Source organism: Eupeodes corollae, chromosome 1 (assembly GCF_945859685.1).
Source record: "Eupeodes corollae chromosome 1, idEupCoro1.1, whole genome shotgun sequence".
Lineage (NCBI taxonomy): Eukaryota > Metazoa > Arthropoda > Insecta > Diptera > Syrphidae > Eupeodes > Eupeodes corollae.
The window spans coordinates 293,009,209-293,026,311 of NC_079147.1; the positions used below are offsets into that span (position 1 = coordinate 293,009,209).

The 17,103-nt window shown below is 33.7% G+C and overlaps 1 protein-coding gene across 1 annotated transcript in view; it reads right to left on the minus strand.

Moving 5' to 3' along the window:
- The window catches only part of LOC129940349 (F-box/LRR-repeat protein 16), a 173,124-nt gene extending 158,004 nt beyond the window's left edge, over nucleotides 1–15,120 (minus strand). Inside the window, exons 1-2 of the mRNA XM_056048659.1 lie at nucleotides 15,051–15,120; nucleotides 4,760–5,980 (exon numbers count right to left, since the gene is read on the minus strand). Coding sequence (XP_055904634.1) covers nucleotides 4,760–5,755 — 996 coding nt within the window. The 5' untranslated portion in view covers nucleotides 5,756–5,980; nucleotides 15,051–15,120. The remainder of the gene's footprint in view (nucleotides 1–4,759; nucleotides 5,981–15,050) is intronic.
- Nucleotides 15,121–17,103: the final 1,983 nt, after the last annotated feature.

Here is a 17,103-nt window from a genome sequence, read left to right on the forward strand (position 1 = left end):
TGTCACGAAAAATGTTTTTTTTTCATAAAACACAACGTCATAATGTTGACAAATAAGTTTTGTACTGCATTTGGATTAAATTCCTCGACAAGTATTTCATATTTAAATTTTATAATAGCTGCGTTCAATCTCAGACAGATAGGGAATCCGGATACCTTTTGCTAGTGTTTTACGTGTAAAATAACAGCTGATCAAAAACAGCTGATATGTCAAAAAAGGAATCCAAACGTATCCATGAATTTCTGGGGTATGTAAGTATCTGACAGAACAGATTATTCAACACATGGTTTAATTTTACGAATCTTGAATTGATTTCAGCTTTTTGTATTTGTTGGTAAACAAAAAGATACAAAATGGTAGTTGAAGTTGTATTTGAGGATGTTCTGTACATAATAGACGATGAAAAAGCTATTTACCTCTGAATTTTAGAAAGTAATTATGATCGATTTTTTTAAACTTCAAAATTGTCTTATTTTGTTCTCGTTTTTTAGATGATCAATCCGACGAATCAGTTGAATTATCCATTAAATGTTTTATCTTACAACAATTTTAACTTCGAAGCTTAAATGCTTCTCTGCTTTTGGTGAACAGCTACAAGTTGTTTTTATTTTTTGACAGGTATCTCAATACATCTTTTCAACTCGTTCAACAAGATATCTTAAAACCCACCTATCCAAGATACCCTATTCAACACGAGATTGAACGCAGCCAAATTGATCTGTCCTTTTAGTTGTAATATTCGTTAAATGTTTTAATTTACAAACAGAGCTACAGTTTTTATTTATGAATATGAAGAATCGAAAGTTCAAGTTATAGTAGGGTTCAAAAACACTCTATATAAAGATATAAATCCGCGGTAGACATCTTGGTTTGCCTACAAGCTAAACCGGAAATCAGCCTCATAAACTTTTTCATAGTATGCGTGTAATTTCTCCTCTAATTTATTAAATTTCCCCAAAAACCTCAGTAAGTGTGTCTATGTATGCGTGAAAACACGGCAATTTTTCTCGTTGAATTCGTCCACATTACAAATACAACAATGTAAACAAATGGGTTTTGGAGGGTGATACGTACGAAGGATTTATATCTTTACTAGAGTGTTTTTGGTAGGGTTGAATTTTCGAATCCAACTTGAGTTGAAATTGATGCTTATGTCACAGAAAATAGACTGTAAATATTTTACATGGACATGTTTTTCTATAAAATAAAATCCATATTTTAGAGGAAAAAAATATTTTTTTATCTTTGGCGAATAGGTAAAAAGGTAATCGGTCAAAAAATTGGTTTTTAGGTTTTTGATTTGGTAAAACGGCCTTATTTCTACTCTTTGGATTAATACTTAACTTGAATCAAAACAACTGGGAATTATTGTACCTTGGAACCTTATCTCCACTATCTTTTAAGACTATGTAGAAAGTACGAACGACACTTGCTTATTACCCAAGTAAGTACAAGTCCTTAATACGTTGTATTTTAACGAAAAAATAGTAACCTATTACACTAAGCTTTGAATTTATTTCTGCAGTTATTAAATATTTTGCACATTTATGAAATTCAACAAAAAATAAAAAAAACATGGTAAGCTGACATTTTGACATAATTATTATAGGGCAGGTTCAGATGACATAAGGGACTTGAAAGTTAGGCAGGTTTCTAGTATCCAGCTGCTTAAAAATTACCTTCCAATTAAGGCAACTTTAATGGAAAGTTGACTGGAAAGTTAGTCAAGAAAAATCTCCCTAACTATCAAGTCAAGTCTATCAAAATGACAGTTAATAATGTTTTTTCATTCAATTGAAAGGTGAGCTTTATTACTCTATTAGTTATTTATTTTAAGCACAACTTCTTTTAAAGCTTTCTGTAAAAGGGTTCCTTGTCAACTTGGAAAAGAAATAACTAATATTTCTTTACAATACAAAATAAAAACCGTGATGGACTTGTATCTTGCCTGAGGAGTGTTCTAAATACAATAATTTTGTTGGTACTTTTTGTACCATGAACTTAAAGGAGAGATTTGCGAAGTAAAGTTCAGAATTTGAAATTCATGACGCTTGAAAAACTAACTAGTTGCCTTGGTCAAAATGTACGTTCAAAGAATAAAGTTGACTGCAAATGAAGTCCCTTATGTTGGCTGAACCTGCCCATTCTTGAGAAACTTTCCAGTCAACTTTATAATGAAGTTGCCTTAGTTGCAATTTTTGACAGCTGGCCAGTCAGATACAAGAAATGTCTCTTATATTTAAGTTCCTTATGTCATCGGAATCGATTCAACGTATTTCTTAAACAGTGCTTTGGTAAAAAGAGATTGATTATTCTATGTTTCCTTATGGTTCCTTTTTTAGGATTACGAAAAAGTATCGTAATCGTAGTTAATTAATCTGTTGAATGGATGCACATGAAATCTTTTTCTTGTTTTGTTTATTAACAAGGACACCAATAACTTTATTTAAACCAATATAATATGTTTTCAAAACAAAACACAATAGTGATAAACACAAAAAAAAACAAATGTAAAAGTCAAACTTCATTCGCGACGAATTAAAAACTCCCATGTGAAAGAAATGTCAAAATCGATGAATATTCGTTCATTCGTTGGTCGTGCTCATGTGAATAGTGCTTTACCTCGTTTTAAGGCACTAGGCACTTTACCTAGTATTAAGGCACTGAGTTTTAAATAAAAGAATTGGGTGACCAACAGCTCGTAGAAATCCAGATCCTAGTGACTAACAACTCTCAACCATTCTTTTGCGCTAGTAGTTTTAGGGATGAAGATTGACAGATGTCAAATGCCAGCGCTACCAACTAAAAATCACGAAATACATGATCATATTATGTACTGTTCACATCTTCAAGAAACCGAAAGCAAAACATTACGTGTAAAACGTGTCCAATTAGACAACAATAGTGATTATTATGTTAATTATCTTAGTTCCATGTTATATTGCAAAAAGCTCCTATCCAACATTTTTAATGTCAGTCCAAAATGCACATAAGTGGGCTATTTTTCGTCATTTAGTGGAGTTTGCAAACAAAAAAATAGATTCTACAATCGTTAAAATTTGAGCAATTTTTCGTTCGTCCGACTGCTTATTTAAACAAATAACAATGTCAATGAATTTAATGATTGAACTTAAAATACTATTAAGAAAAAATATTAATTTAATGTTATGAGTTTTCATGAACAAGGAAAAAAATAAATAACACGCTTTGCATTTTTTCTGTTTTAACAGTAAAATATCCTCCCATAAAAGACATGACGTAAGAATAAAATTGTTAATCATAGCTTCTACCAAACACACGCGACCTATGTCTCCACATGGCACTTTTTTTATTTCTTTTGGATTTGTTTTTTTTCTTTTTATTCAGCATTATAATTTATATCTTTCATGAAACAGCTAATCACATTTTTATTGATTATAGCGTTGGTCTTTTAACTGCATCGTTAATATTCGTATTATTAGAATGGAATTATTTTTCTTATGGTTATAAAGTAAAGTAAGAGAAATGTCATTATAAGTTATAGCTGCGTACTTGCCATAAATTGGGTGGGAACAATGGCGACTTTAATATTTTCTATTGAAAAACAGGGAAAATGGTTACTTAAATATTGAATATCCACTTTATAATGTTTTAAAAATAATTTTTTGAGCCAAGAGAAATGTAATTATAAATTAAAGCTGTTTGCCATAATTAAGGTGCAAACAATGGCGACTTCAATATTTTCGAACGAAAAACGAACAAATGCTTACTTTAAAATTGAATACCTACTTAATAAAAACAATTATGGAAGACTTTAATGATGAATCGACTCAAAAGAGAAATGTCATTATAAGTTATAGCTGCGTACTTGCCATAAATTGGGTGCGAACAATGGCGACTTTAATATTTTCTATTGAAAAACAGGGAAAATGGTTACTTAAATATTGAATATCCACTTTATAATGTTTTAAAAATAAGTTTTTGAGCCAAGAGAAATGTCACTATAAGTTAAAGCTGTTTGCCATAATTAAGGTGCAAACAATGGCGACTTTAATATTTCCGAACGAAAAAGGAACAAATGCTTAGTTTAAAACTGAATACCTACTTAATAAAAACAATTATGAAAGACTTTAATGATGAATCGACTTAAAAGAGAAATGTCATTATAAGTTATAGCTGCGTACTTGCTATAAATTGGGTGCGAACAATGGCGACTTTAATATTTTCGATTGAAAAACAGGGAAAATTGTTACTTAAATATTGAATATCCACTTTATAATGTTTTAAAAATAAGTTTTTGAGCCAAGAGAAATGTCATTATAAGTTATAGCTGCGTACTTGCCATAAATTGAGTGCGAACAATGGCGACTTTAATATTTCCGAACGAAAAAGGAAAAAATGCTTACTTTAAAATTGAATACCTACTTAATAAAAACAATTATGGAAGACTTTAATGATGGATCGACTTAAAAAAAAATGTCATTATAAGTTATAGCTGCGTACTTGCTATAAATTGGGTGCGAACAATGGCGACTTTAATATTTTCGATTGAGAAACAGGGAAAATTGTTACTTAAATATTATATATCTTCTTATAAAGACAAGCTTTTGAGTCACATCTATGGAAGACTTTTAACCATTAATAATAACTCAAAAGAGAAATGTCATTAAAAGTTATAGCTGGTTGCCCAAAGTTTAAAAACTTAATAAAACTTTAAAAATAAGCTTTTAGTAGAAACCTCTAAAGTTTTTGCAATAATTAAAAAAAAAATGTAACTCACCTGCAGATGATCCAACAGTGCTTCTAATCCTCGATCACTGATCGACGAACAGCGTAAACTTAACGAATGTATATGCTTGGATGCCAAAGGAAACGAATGCACCACATCCAGTGCATCCTCATCAGTTGCCCCCACCAATGCCAGTGCATGGAACCCACGACGAACCAACGAATTATAAAGCTTAACGCGATCATGATTCGGCACTATTCGTAATTCGCGACACTGCAGCGTTGGCAACAATCCCGACCAAAATCTTGGACTTCTATATAAGACGTCACGCCATCGCGTACACACTTGTGCTAGAGTACGCCTCTCATAGGGATTAAAGTACAAAAATAGTTTACCCAAAAATCGTTCGTCTAGCAGGAGCTGGTCCATGGTAGTAATGCAAGGCGGTGGTGCCACTACTTGCATTTTGTGATGTTGCAGCAACATTTGCTGCTGCTGACTGCTGTACGGATGATGATGCAAGTGTGGATTTGGAAGTTGTTTCCGTATCTGTTGTGGAGTTCCGGTTTGGCTTTTCTGGCCGCCGCCGCCGACGACGACGCCACCACCACCGCCACCGCCGGTCATGTGTTGAGCAGCATTTTGGTTTAGATTCATGTTTTGTTGCTGTTTAATACCGCCCACCATATTTGATGTCATATTTCCGGTTATAGATGTCATATTTGGATGCGGATTTCCACCCGCTGGCGAGGCTAATTGTTGTTGTGGTGTATTCGCGGGCACTCGAGAAGGTTTATCCGGTTGGTTATTAGCTGCAGCAGCTGCTGCTGCCGCCGCTGCGGCGTTACTATTATGAGCACTGCTACTTCCTCCACAGAGGGCGTTGGTTACACGTTCCATTACAGAGGTTTTGCCACCACTACTGCCGCTACTGCTACCACTACTGCTGCCATGATGATGTTTCGAACGCAGTCCCAGACCGTTAATTCGTTTTGACAATTCAGCAGAGGCACGTTCAACAACACCTTGTGCCGAGATCGATGACATAATGTCGGTGTTCACAAACAAAATAATCCTTAAAACTCTCAATTAACTCGATCATGCATAATTCAATCATTCGGCAAGATTTTATATTTTATACGTTTAACTTCGTTAAAATAGTTTTAGTTGATGCACTCGTAAATATAACGGTAATATAGGCCCGCAAATTCAATGTTGCTATAACTGTTTTTTTTTTTTATTTCTTTAATTGTTGTGCACAGTAGAAGTTTCCTTGAAAAATAAAACACAAAACGCAGAGGGTATTGAAAATGGAGAAGGAGAACCACATAAAACAAACTGTTTCAATTCTATTGCGAAATAACAAAGGATTTAAAAAGGAGAAAAAGAAGGAGAAGAAGAATAAAAAATAGAAATAGAAAAAAAAAGTGTCAGCACTGTTTTCTGTGATGTGCGGGTGCGATGATGGCTTTCTTTTTTAATTTAAGTCATTCCTTAGTCTTGTATCAGTGACTTGGACTTTAATTGTCATTCTTTCTAGTTTCTTTTATTTTTGTAATTATAATTTTCGAGGTTTTCCTTTTGTATTGCAGATAGAGAGGGAATGAGAGAAAAAGTGGGAGAAAAAGGGAGACAAGTTATAATCTAGGCAAAAAGTTATTTTTGCATTTGAAAGAAAAGGCATTGAAATGTAGCGAGACATTGTGGAGTCGTCTTCAAAAGAACCCGGGGATTTAATTTAAATTTGATTAGCTTTGTTAAATTGTTTGGAGAATTGTGGTTGAAGCTTAAATGGGTTATAAAACTACTATATTTTAGTGTTATTTCTTGGCATTTATAGTCTGTTGTATGGGAAGGGTAATTTAATTTGGGATTACGGGGTGTTTCCGAAAAAGATGTAGGTCGAATAACAAAACTGAATATATACACACTATTGAATTGAGTACAGAGAACAACGTTTTAAATAAAATTGTGTTTTTTTTAGAGCAAAACGAATATAAAATTGAAACTTAAAAAAAAAATATGTCAATGAGTCTGAAGATTTTCTATCAAAAGAAGTATTTGAAGTTGGAAAGAATGTCCACCAAAATTAGGTATTTCACTGCTAAGCTCCTAAAATATGTATAAAGGAAACATAAGCTGTATTTTATCATCGGAAATGATTTATATTAGTTATCTCTTAACAAATTCTGATCTAGGTCAATTTCTATAACCTTAAGAATAGTTTTTATTATGATGGGAAGGTGGCTATTTTATGTTTCAAATGGTAAGGTAGTTTGAAAAGTATACAAACATAAGAAAAAAAGAGATTTCCCTGTTAAATTTCTACCTAAAACACCTTCCCAAAAGTGATATGTTCGTGAAAGTTGGTTCAAAAGTTTGATTTTCCATGAAGCCTTGAACACAATTATTAAAGGTTATAGGGTATTTTTTTTATCGGATATACTCATTTCCATTATAAAAGCGACACGCTGGTTGGTTGTCAGAAGAGTTGGAAGTTTAAATTGGAGTCAGACAGGGCTATATGAGGTGTATTCATAAACGTCAGCCTTACTAAGAACTGCGTTATCTGCGTTCATAAAGTCAGATTTTCGATCAAACTAACCTAGTCGAACTACAGTACCTACCGTTCATAAACTCTAGATTGTCGTCAGAATCGACCAGATTGTGCAGCTAAATGTTTGTGGCTGCAGAAAAAGCGGGAATTATTAAAATAATTTTTACAACAAAGAGAAGGACGAAGCGGCACTGACTCGTAAAGAATGTAAGTAATGGCAAATATTTTGTTAATTTTGATGATGATGCTTTTTAAGCTTAAAACTGTTTCGTTATAATTTTCTTTCTATTTTTTCTTTGCAAGATACGAGTACTTGTGCCAATTATAATTTTCTTTTCCTTTTCGGCAAGCAAATCAAAAATCAAGTTCAACAAAATTTGTTTGGCAGCCATTTTTCTCTGACGTTTATGAACTCTGTTTAGATACAAATCGGACTAAGTCCGACCACCTTTTAGTTTACTGCAGACATTCTGCATTGGGAGTGCGTTCACAAATACATCAGAAAAGAAATGTGATTGTACTAGCGCAGATTTTCTGCGTTCATAAATACACCCATACTGTCACTGATTCTGTTCCTATTGGTGATAGGTAATGAGCTGCGGGCAGCCTTGGCAGAAAACGAAGGTACAAGATGGACTCTGACATCATACCTGAAGCATCCAGATGGACGACGTATATTTGTAGGAAAATCGTTCTTTATCAAACGAAAACAAGTGTGGAAAGAAAAGCGCACATCGATGAGTTGAAAATAAACACGGGAAAAACTATGATGTTGAGCCTGGAAACCTCGGAGTCCGAGTTTAAGAAACATTGCTCAACAACCAGTTAAAAAAGTAGAGAGAATCCAATGTCATTGTCTAAGCCCGGGTTTCCCAAAGTGTGCTCCGCGGAGCACTTGGTGCTTAAACGTCACTTTGCAGGGATTCATCCAGATTGCAAAAGCAACCCGACTGATTTCTTCAAAAGAAAGTATGTTGAACTTACTACATCTCAAGCCATTATTACGTATCACTCAAAGACAGTGAACAAAATGCGTTGATGGTGCCCTACTTGGTAATTTCGAAAAGCGCAAGCTGATGAAGCTCATACCATTGCTGAAAACTTAATAAAGCCATGTGTTAAAGACATTGTTGAATGTTTATTGGGTGAAAAGGCCAACAAATTTGTTGACACCGTTTCTTCGTCAAATAACATAATGTCAAGACTAAAGGTCAAAGAATATAAGGCTTTTTAAAGCATTGTGTGATGGCATACGTCTTTACTTCTTCACGCGAAAATAAGGTGACTTTTTAGCGGAAAAACACTGACGCGGCTTTACGAAATGAGAGCTGAAGTAAGTTTCTTCTTAATTGACGACAACTTTGTTTTGGGTGACATGTTGTGTAATGAGCGTTGGTTATTGAAATTGGCGTATCTGTCAGATATATTTAAAAAAAAAAAAAAAACAATTATTTGAGTGTATCACTTCAGGGAAAGGCCAGTTTTGGGTTGATTCTATAAAAAACCGAAACCTAGACAGCTTACCAATGCTCAAATAATTTAAAGAAGAAATAGCTTTGGACATTCCCGATGATATTTTAAATGAGTTTCATATCCACCTAGAAGGTTTGCTGAATAGCTTCCTCCACTATTTTCCAGACGAATTCCACCTAAACATTAATGAAAACGTATGGGAATTGAAAAAACCACCTTCCCTCACATCGCTGCAGTTTGAGTGATTGACCTAACATCAGATTCTTCGAAAAAGAACTTTTTGCAACAAAGAAGTCTTTATCAGAATTCCGGTGTAAGTTGAAAGACGAGTTTCCTGAATTCAATAAAATAAACGAAATAAAAAAAAGATATTAAATTTGCTACAAGTAACTACGAAAAATGGCATATGCGCATCAAAGTGGTCCGCCTGAAATTTCTCACGCAAAAACTGCTCCACGACTAAAAAATATTGGGAACCGCTTGTCTATACGAAAGGCGGAATCGAACAAAATATACCGCTAACTATATTGGGAAATCTGAAGAAACATGTCAATGTTTGATGGAACAACACTATCAGCTTGAATACAAGGCTTCGACTGTTTCGCTTAGACGTCAAAACTACATGGAGCCCAAGCATAACACAGCTAACTACACACGATCGCGTGTAGAAGTATAGTTGATGTCATATGTCCCGCTTCCATCCACGAACCTTATTAGAGTTTTGAAAAGTTCTCTCACTCCAGTAACAGTAAATCTAAAAAATTCACTTCGCTTGACTAAAAAATGCAACTGCCAAGTGAAGTGAACTTTTTAAATTTATCCACAGACTTAAGGCCCAAATATAATAGGCATAATCTAGTATATTCGCGCGTGAGTAAACGTGGGAATACAAAGAATCTCAATTCTCAATACGAGTGAACATAATGAAGTCTAGCTTCGTTTCGTTCAATTTTTCTCAGTTTCGTTAACTTAAGTGAACTTAAACAAGAGCGATACCAGTCGCTCGCCGCATAAGTAAAACCTGACATGAATATACGTGAGCAAAATTGCATTATGGCTATCCGCAGTAATTTCACAAACTTAAAAGAATTTTCGTTGGGTTTTTGACATAAGCTTATGTTTGGGCCTTAAGTAAAATCTGACATGTAGATACGTGAGCAAAATTGCATTATGGCTATCAGCAGTAATTTCAAAAAATTAGTGAATTTTCGTTGGGTTTTTGACATAAGCTTATGTTTTCTTATGCCTATTATAGTTGGGCCTTAACAGTATTCATATAAGTGCAAAAAAAAAGAGTATCGATAAATCTAAAAAATTAACTTAACTTGAATCAAAATTGCAACTGATTCAAGTCAAGTGAACTTTTTAAATGTATTCACAGCTCTTTCCTTGACATATAAATCGTACCAACATCAACAAAATTATTATTGTGAAAAATGTCCCTTGTCTTAGTTCCCTGTGCATTAAAGCTATTTATTTTAATAAATTTAACTTAAATAAGAAGTGCACATTTAAAGCCTTAAGTATTTGCAAAAATACATTAATTCCCGATTGGTAGGAATAAAATGCATACAAACCTACTATAAATTAACAAATACCATGTGAACCTTTTAAAATAAAACTTAGTTTCCGCCTTTATAGAAGGTACTAGTATTTAAGAGAATTCTGCCTTTTATAACACCGAGGAGGCTGTTTATAGTTTAACAACATTGCAGGCAACATGCAAACTCATAACAACATGTTGTTTTTATTCCACGAGAAATAACCCTTTGAATTCACTTTTTTTTTCTCTCTCTCTCTCTCTTATGTGTATATATATTTTTCTTGTCTACCTTGTTTTAGGTTCTGTAAAGTCTCCCTTATGGAAACTTTATAAATTTCAAAAGAACAATTCTGAATATTAAAAAAGAAAAAAGCTGCAGCATTGGATTAATTAAATGAATACCTTCATAAAACTATTTTTTTAAGAAAATATAAATTAAACAAGAATTTATGCAATTAACCTCATGACTAAGTGGAGATATAAATGATGGAGTTAAGGTTTTTCATAAGAATTCTGTGAAAGAGTTTACTTAAAGGAGGGGCTCACTATTATAATATGAATATAAAATCTGAAAAAGATTTTGCTCATTGTTTTTCTCAATTAGCTTGTTCATTTGAATAATAAGCGGTTTCATTTTGAATATGCAACTCTCAATTTTGTAGCTGTCATTGACATTTGACAAGTCAAAACTATGCTATTACTAAAAATGTATAAAAATATATGTACGTATAAGCAACTTAAAAATAGAGCTACGTGCCAGACGTTTCGTTTTGAATAGCTTGTTATTTGGGCAGATGTCACTTTTGAAGCTGTCATCTTTGACATTTGACAAATCAAAACTACGATATTACTAAAAACGTAACGATATTCTCCTGAGCAATGCATTGCAAATGTTAAAAATTTACTTCAAAAATGTAGCTAAGTACCCGAAGTTTCTTCACTGCCACTTTTAAATCTGTCATCTTTTCACATTTTACAAGTCAAAACTACGCTAATACTAAAACTGTAAGGAAATGCAATGAAGTTTTTAAAATTCACTACGAAAACAAAGCAGCGTTGCTTACACACAACTAAACAATCCTAATTTTACAAGAAAAGTCTCCAGTCCGTTTATTTTCTCAAAGAGGTGATCCACAATCGATTCAAAATCTTAAAGGTGGAAAATTAAAGTAAAGTTATCGATGACATACAAATGGTAATTAGGGAATTGGTTATGGAGAATTTCATGCAGAAAATATGGCGCTGCAACCACTTGGCTGATATCACTTTTCATTGTTAAGCACTGTTTAAATGAGCACGACCAACGAATAAACTAATATTCGTCGATTTTGACATTTCTTTCACATAAGAGTTTTTAATCCGTCGCTACTCGCGAATAAACCAAAACAAGAATGAATTTTTAATTTTTTAGGTTAACTACGCCCGATTATTTTATTTGTTGCGAGTGTGGATAATGTGGATTGCGAATAAACTTTGACAGTTCGTATTAAGTACAATTTTTTTTGCGACGAATGAATTATTTTCTTTAATTTATCAATATATGATATTTAAAAGTAAAAATATGCATCATAAATCAAATAGAAATTATATTGCTATCGTTTTGTTAAGAATTTGCGTGGAAATATGTCTTTAAACGTATATAAACTCGCATTTTGTAATTCATTCGTCGTGGGGCTCATGTGAATACTGCTTTATTTGGTGTTTGTTTGCTATGATTTTTCCAGGAGAAACATGTTTCTCGTCTGGTTTAACTAGTTTTTATTGCAAATTCCCTAGTGTTGTCACGGCCTTATATCAGTTCAGCGTTGTCAATGCTTATGTCACGATAGTTGTTTTTTTTGACAAATTTGATAAATTGATACTTCTCAACCATTATTTCACACTAAAACTTAACGAAAGGGTACAATTTGACAGTTAACTTGTATTTAACTAATACGCTAAAGAAAGAGTTTTATTTGACAGTTAAAAACTTGTCCGAAGTGCCCAAAATACAACACCTTGGAAATATGTCACTGCAACCACTTGGCTGATATCGTTTTTCATTGTTATTTGGTGTTTGTTTAATTAATATTTATTGCAAATTTCCTAGTGTTATCGTGGCCTTATATCAGTACAACGTTGAAAATGCTAATGCTACGATGGTTGTTTTTTTTTCAAATTTGACAAAATAATAGATTCTATTCTTAACCATTATTTCACACTAAAACTTAACGAAAGGGTAAAATTTGACAATTAACTTGTATTTGGTGTTTTTTGGCTACGATTTTGACATCAGGGAACATGTTAACTCTTGTTTAAATTGTATTTATTGTAAATTTCCTAGTGATATCCTGGCTTTAAATCAGTTCAGTGTTGTCAATGCTTATGTCACAATGGTTGTTTATTTTGACAAATTCGATAAATTGATACTTCTCAACCATTATTTCACACTAAAACTTAACGAAAGGTTAAAACTTGACAATTAACTTGTGTTTCACTATTATGCTAAAGAAAAAGTTTTATTTGACAGTCAAAAACTTGTCTGAAATGGCCAAAACATAACACCTTGGCAACTTTGCTAAATTTTTTGTCTGCAAGCAAAAGCCTTAAACTTTAAAGTATTCTCGTGAGCAAACACTAATTTTGTTTCGATATCTTCGTTAATTCATTTGGCCATGGTGCTTAGTTATATATTAAAAACACAACTGAAAACTATTAAAACTGTCAAAGAATGAATATCACATTAAAATACCAACAAATCTTTCAAGACTTTGATGTATTTAATTTTAGTTTGCATTGAGTTTCTGCTAAAAAAAAAAGATTTTTTACGAAGTTCTTCTACAAACCGTTCTGGAATTGTTTTGGTTAAATTATTATCAATGACATTCTTTTACAGATGGACATGGAATTAAAACAAGCAGCCATTTTGGGTAATTGCCAAAACTCTTCAGCATCACCATTATTCAATGTCACAATCACAACTACGACAACTTTTTATCTCAAGAACCTTTCACTTTAGACGAATTGTTATCAAAATACTCGGAACATATTTCGCATATATAAATATAAAACAATGTCCAAAAGGCATTTTTCACACTTAAACTTCTTAACTTTGTCTCTGTCAATCAAAATGTCAAAAGATAAAAACACACACGTACCGAACGTACACCATTGCCATCATTTACAATGAACCATCCAGGTCTGAATTTTTATTTAAAGACAAGGTATTTATAGCTTAACCACAGCCTTTCAACTGTTCTCCATCTAAATGTCTTTCAAATATACCATTTATATTGATTTTGTCGTTTTTATAGCTCACAATGACATCAAAACGAAACAGAAAATAATGTCCTTCCACACAAAAATTTGGATACACGTTTTTTTTTTGACTTTTTTGTTCGTTCTTCTTCTCAACAACAACGATATTTTTTAACATTCAGGGTTTCTTCTTCTTTCCTTCCGCCGCCGCAGGGGTTGGTAAATTAAGGGTACAAAAAAAAACCTGCCCCAATTCAATGTTTTTGCGAAAATATTCTACTTTACTGTTTCACTGAATAGACAGCAAAAATAAAAAAAAAACATTAACGAAAGACATTCCGAAAAACTTTATTATCAAAAAATCAAAGTTTTTCGAGGATTTGTGCTCCTTGAAAATACGTACTTCTATTTTATGAACCATATAAAAAGGAGTTCATAATAATAATAATAATAATTCATTCATTCATTAAAATAGAAAGAAACGACACAATCAGATGATTTTTGTTCGTCCTTTTTGTCCCTTTCTTTTTCTTTGGTTTTTGTGTCCAAATCTATCGTTTCCTCTTTCATGCCATAGTAACTGATATCTTGCTAAAGTCGTGATTCATAGTAGTAGGTATACCTTCACTCTATAAGCCAGTGACAGTGCCAGTGAGTAGTTAAGTATGTTCATAGAGAATTAAAGAACACCACGAAATGAAAACACCCCCCAAAAAAGGCACAAAAACAAAAATGACTAGAGTGAAAGCCTCCCCTAAAAGGAGGCAAAATCGATTTTTCCACCAAAATGAAAGCCCAAAATTTAAATAAAGGCAAGAATTAATGAAGCCCGTTAACGCCACCCTAAACCAGAAGAGTGGGGGTTTACACTAGTTAACATATTTCATGAATTATTAAAAAAAAAATAACTTGAAAATTATCCCAAGTGTTTGGCAGACAAATCTTCGTTCAAAATATCGTAAATGTTTCGTTAAAAAAATCATGTCTGTTAGATTCAGATACACAATAGACATAACGATAAACCCCCTCCCCGACACGGTTACGATGGATTTGTTTTTTGGGAGAGTGGTGGGATGTATTTTTTTAACTTGAAAACCTTCTTGTTATTTCAATAACTTCGTAGAAACGCAGAAATGTCATAAACTGCTGATTTTGTCTTTTCTTATTCACATAAATTACTCCTCGCACACACCATGTTAGCTCAGTTTGTGTTCTTGAAGTAGTGTTATAGGGACTTTATGGAAGGGGGGGTGATGGTAGGGTGGTTTCAAAACATTTTTGTCATGTTTTTCATCTCCGAAAAAATTGTTAAGTAGGCGAAAATTTCCCCTAATCTCAGAACACAAAAAGAAAACCTCTTCTTTTTTAAATGGCCATTTTCAAAAAGAAAACTTTTGTTTTTTCTTCGTTCTTTCGCACTTTTCTTATTCACTTAAAACTTTTAAACAAACAAAATTTCCATAAACGAAAACCAATTATGCAAAATATATTTTAAAGGAAAGAAAGAAGTAGTTAAAAGTTAAGATAAGAACCGTTTTGTACAAAAATATGAACCGTTATTCCGAATCGTACGCGTTCCTTTCAGACGAACTCTCAAAACAATACTGCAGTAAAAATAGAGTGACGAGAAAGATTTTTCAAAAATTCTAGCATAGAAAAAGCTCTTTTTCTCTTGTGTTTTTGTGAGGTATTTGGAGAAGAGAAAAGTCAACACTTTGGGGCCATTGTGTGTCGAAAACGAGACAAATCGCGCCATATGGGATGTAGGTATATTTGAGAAAGGAAAGTAGCTTTTTCGAAATGTCAAACACCTGCGCAGAAAACAAAGAAAAATAACACAACTCTCGCATCATGCACTTGTAGTCCATACATTTCATATACATACCTAAATAAATATTATCAAGGGATGAAAAATGAAACCCTAAAGGAATTTCTCTCTGCGCTCCTTTTTCATTGAGAAGAATTCCTTCGAAATCCAGATCGAGGGCGCAAAAGTAAAACTAGGATGATGATGATGATGTGTCGTCTGCTTTAAATATATTCACCAAAAAATTTAGAAGGTGAGGCGCCAGAAGTGAGTCAAAAGGATATGTTCGATAGAAGAATTAATATTAAAGCTGACTAATCAACGTCGACAAGGGAGGGTAGAGTGTGGAGAGTATATGGACAGGGAAAGGGCATGGGTAGAAATTTTGCAGATAGTTTTGATTTATGTTAAAATTGGGAGACAAAAAGGGAAATTCCTGGAATAATAAGCGTTCTATAGGCATCTGCATGGAATGTTGCTGTTTGCTGAGATGAAAGATTTAAATTGCACGATTTGACCTTTAAAATTTTAGCGTAGGACTACGCCATAGGTATTAATTTCTAAATTCCTTTATAATTTTTTTTTCTTTGAGTGACATTATTCGCAAATTAAACATCATTGTTTCAAAGTGCATATGGACGTTGTAATTATTTCACCTTTAACATTTATTAAGATTTAAATAGACACGTTTTTGGAGCCTTTTTATTTTAAAAGACTGTGTTTTATTGAAAGTGAGTAATAATCAGTAGATCTAATTATGTACAGAATACAAACATAAATAATAACGGTTGTCTGTTTGACGTTTGGTTTTTAATCTGGCAATACTTTTTTTGTAGATTCGGTCTTTTTGACAGCTGTCATTTGATTAATATTCAGCTTAGTTTGCTATTTTATAATATTTAGACTTTTCCTGAACAAATAATTTAACGAAGGAAACTTTTGGTGAGCGCAATATCTCGTCTACTGGGCGTGTGGCGTGGCCACTGGACTATTTTTTTAGGGTTATGTGAAGTCGCTAGGTGAAAAGTTGTTCAGGGCAGCAAACAGGAGAGGAGGGGAAAGGTGTTTCCACTAAGGCACCTCTCCTCTCTCCAGACGGCAGCGGAGGAATTCCCGAGATGGAATCAACGGTGGCGTCTACAGTTCCAGTAAGGCTGAACTACTTTTTGAACACATTTTAGGGCTTCTTCGAAATATTCGGGGCCCAGGCCTGTAAGGATCGGTTTATCCCGCTACTCTTCCTTGGAGTTCTACTAAGGATCTGGCCCTCCAGGTTGGGGGCTGTGCCATCGGGGTGACTTCCTGGCCACGTAAAAAATACCTTTAGTTGCGAAGCACCAACAAGCCTCGGATACGGACGGATTCACTGTTGACAACCCACGCAAACGAAATAAGGACAACGAACTTCGGATCTGTACGTGGAATGTTAGGTCTCTTAACAGACCACGTGCGGCCGAAGAATTAGCGGAGGCCTTACACTGCTATAAAGCAGACATCACTGCCATCCAGGAAATACGATGGAATGGGCCTGGCAAAAAGGGGATGAACAACTGCGATAATTACTAAGGTGACTGTTACCATGAAAACCAACGCGCTTATTTGGATGCGGCTTCATCATTGGAGCCAGACTTAGGCAAGAAGTCTTGAGCTATAGGTGCATCAATGAGCGCCTCATGACAATACGCATCAAGGTCACAGAAGAGAAAGACGACCACACCAAAGATATGTTCTTCGAGCTCCTAGACAAAACATATGAGCAGTGTCCTAGCTACGATTTT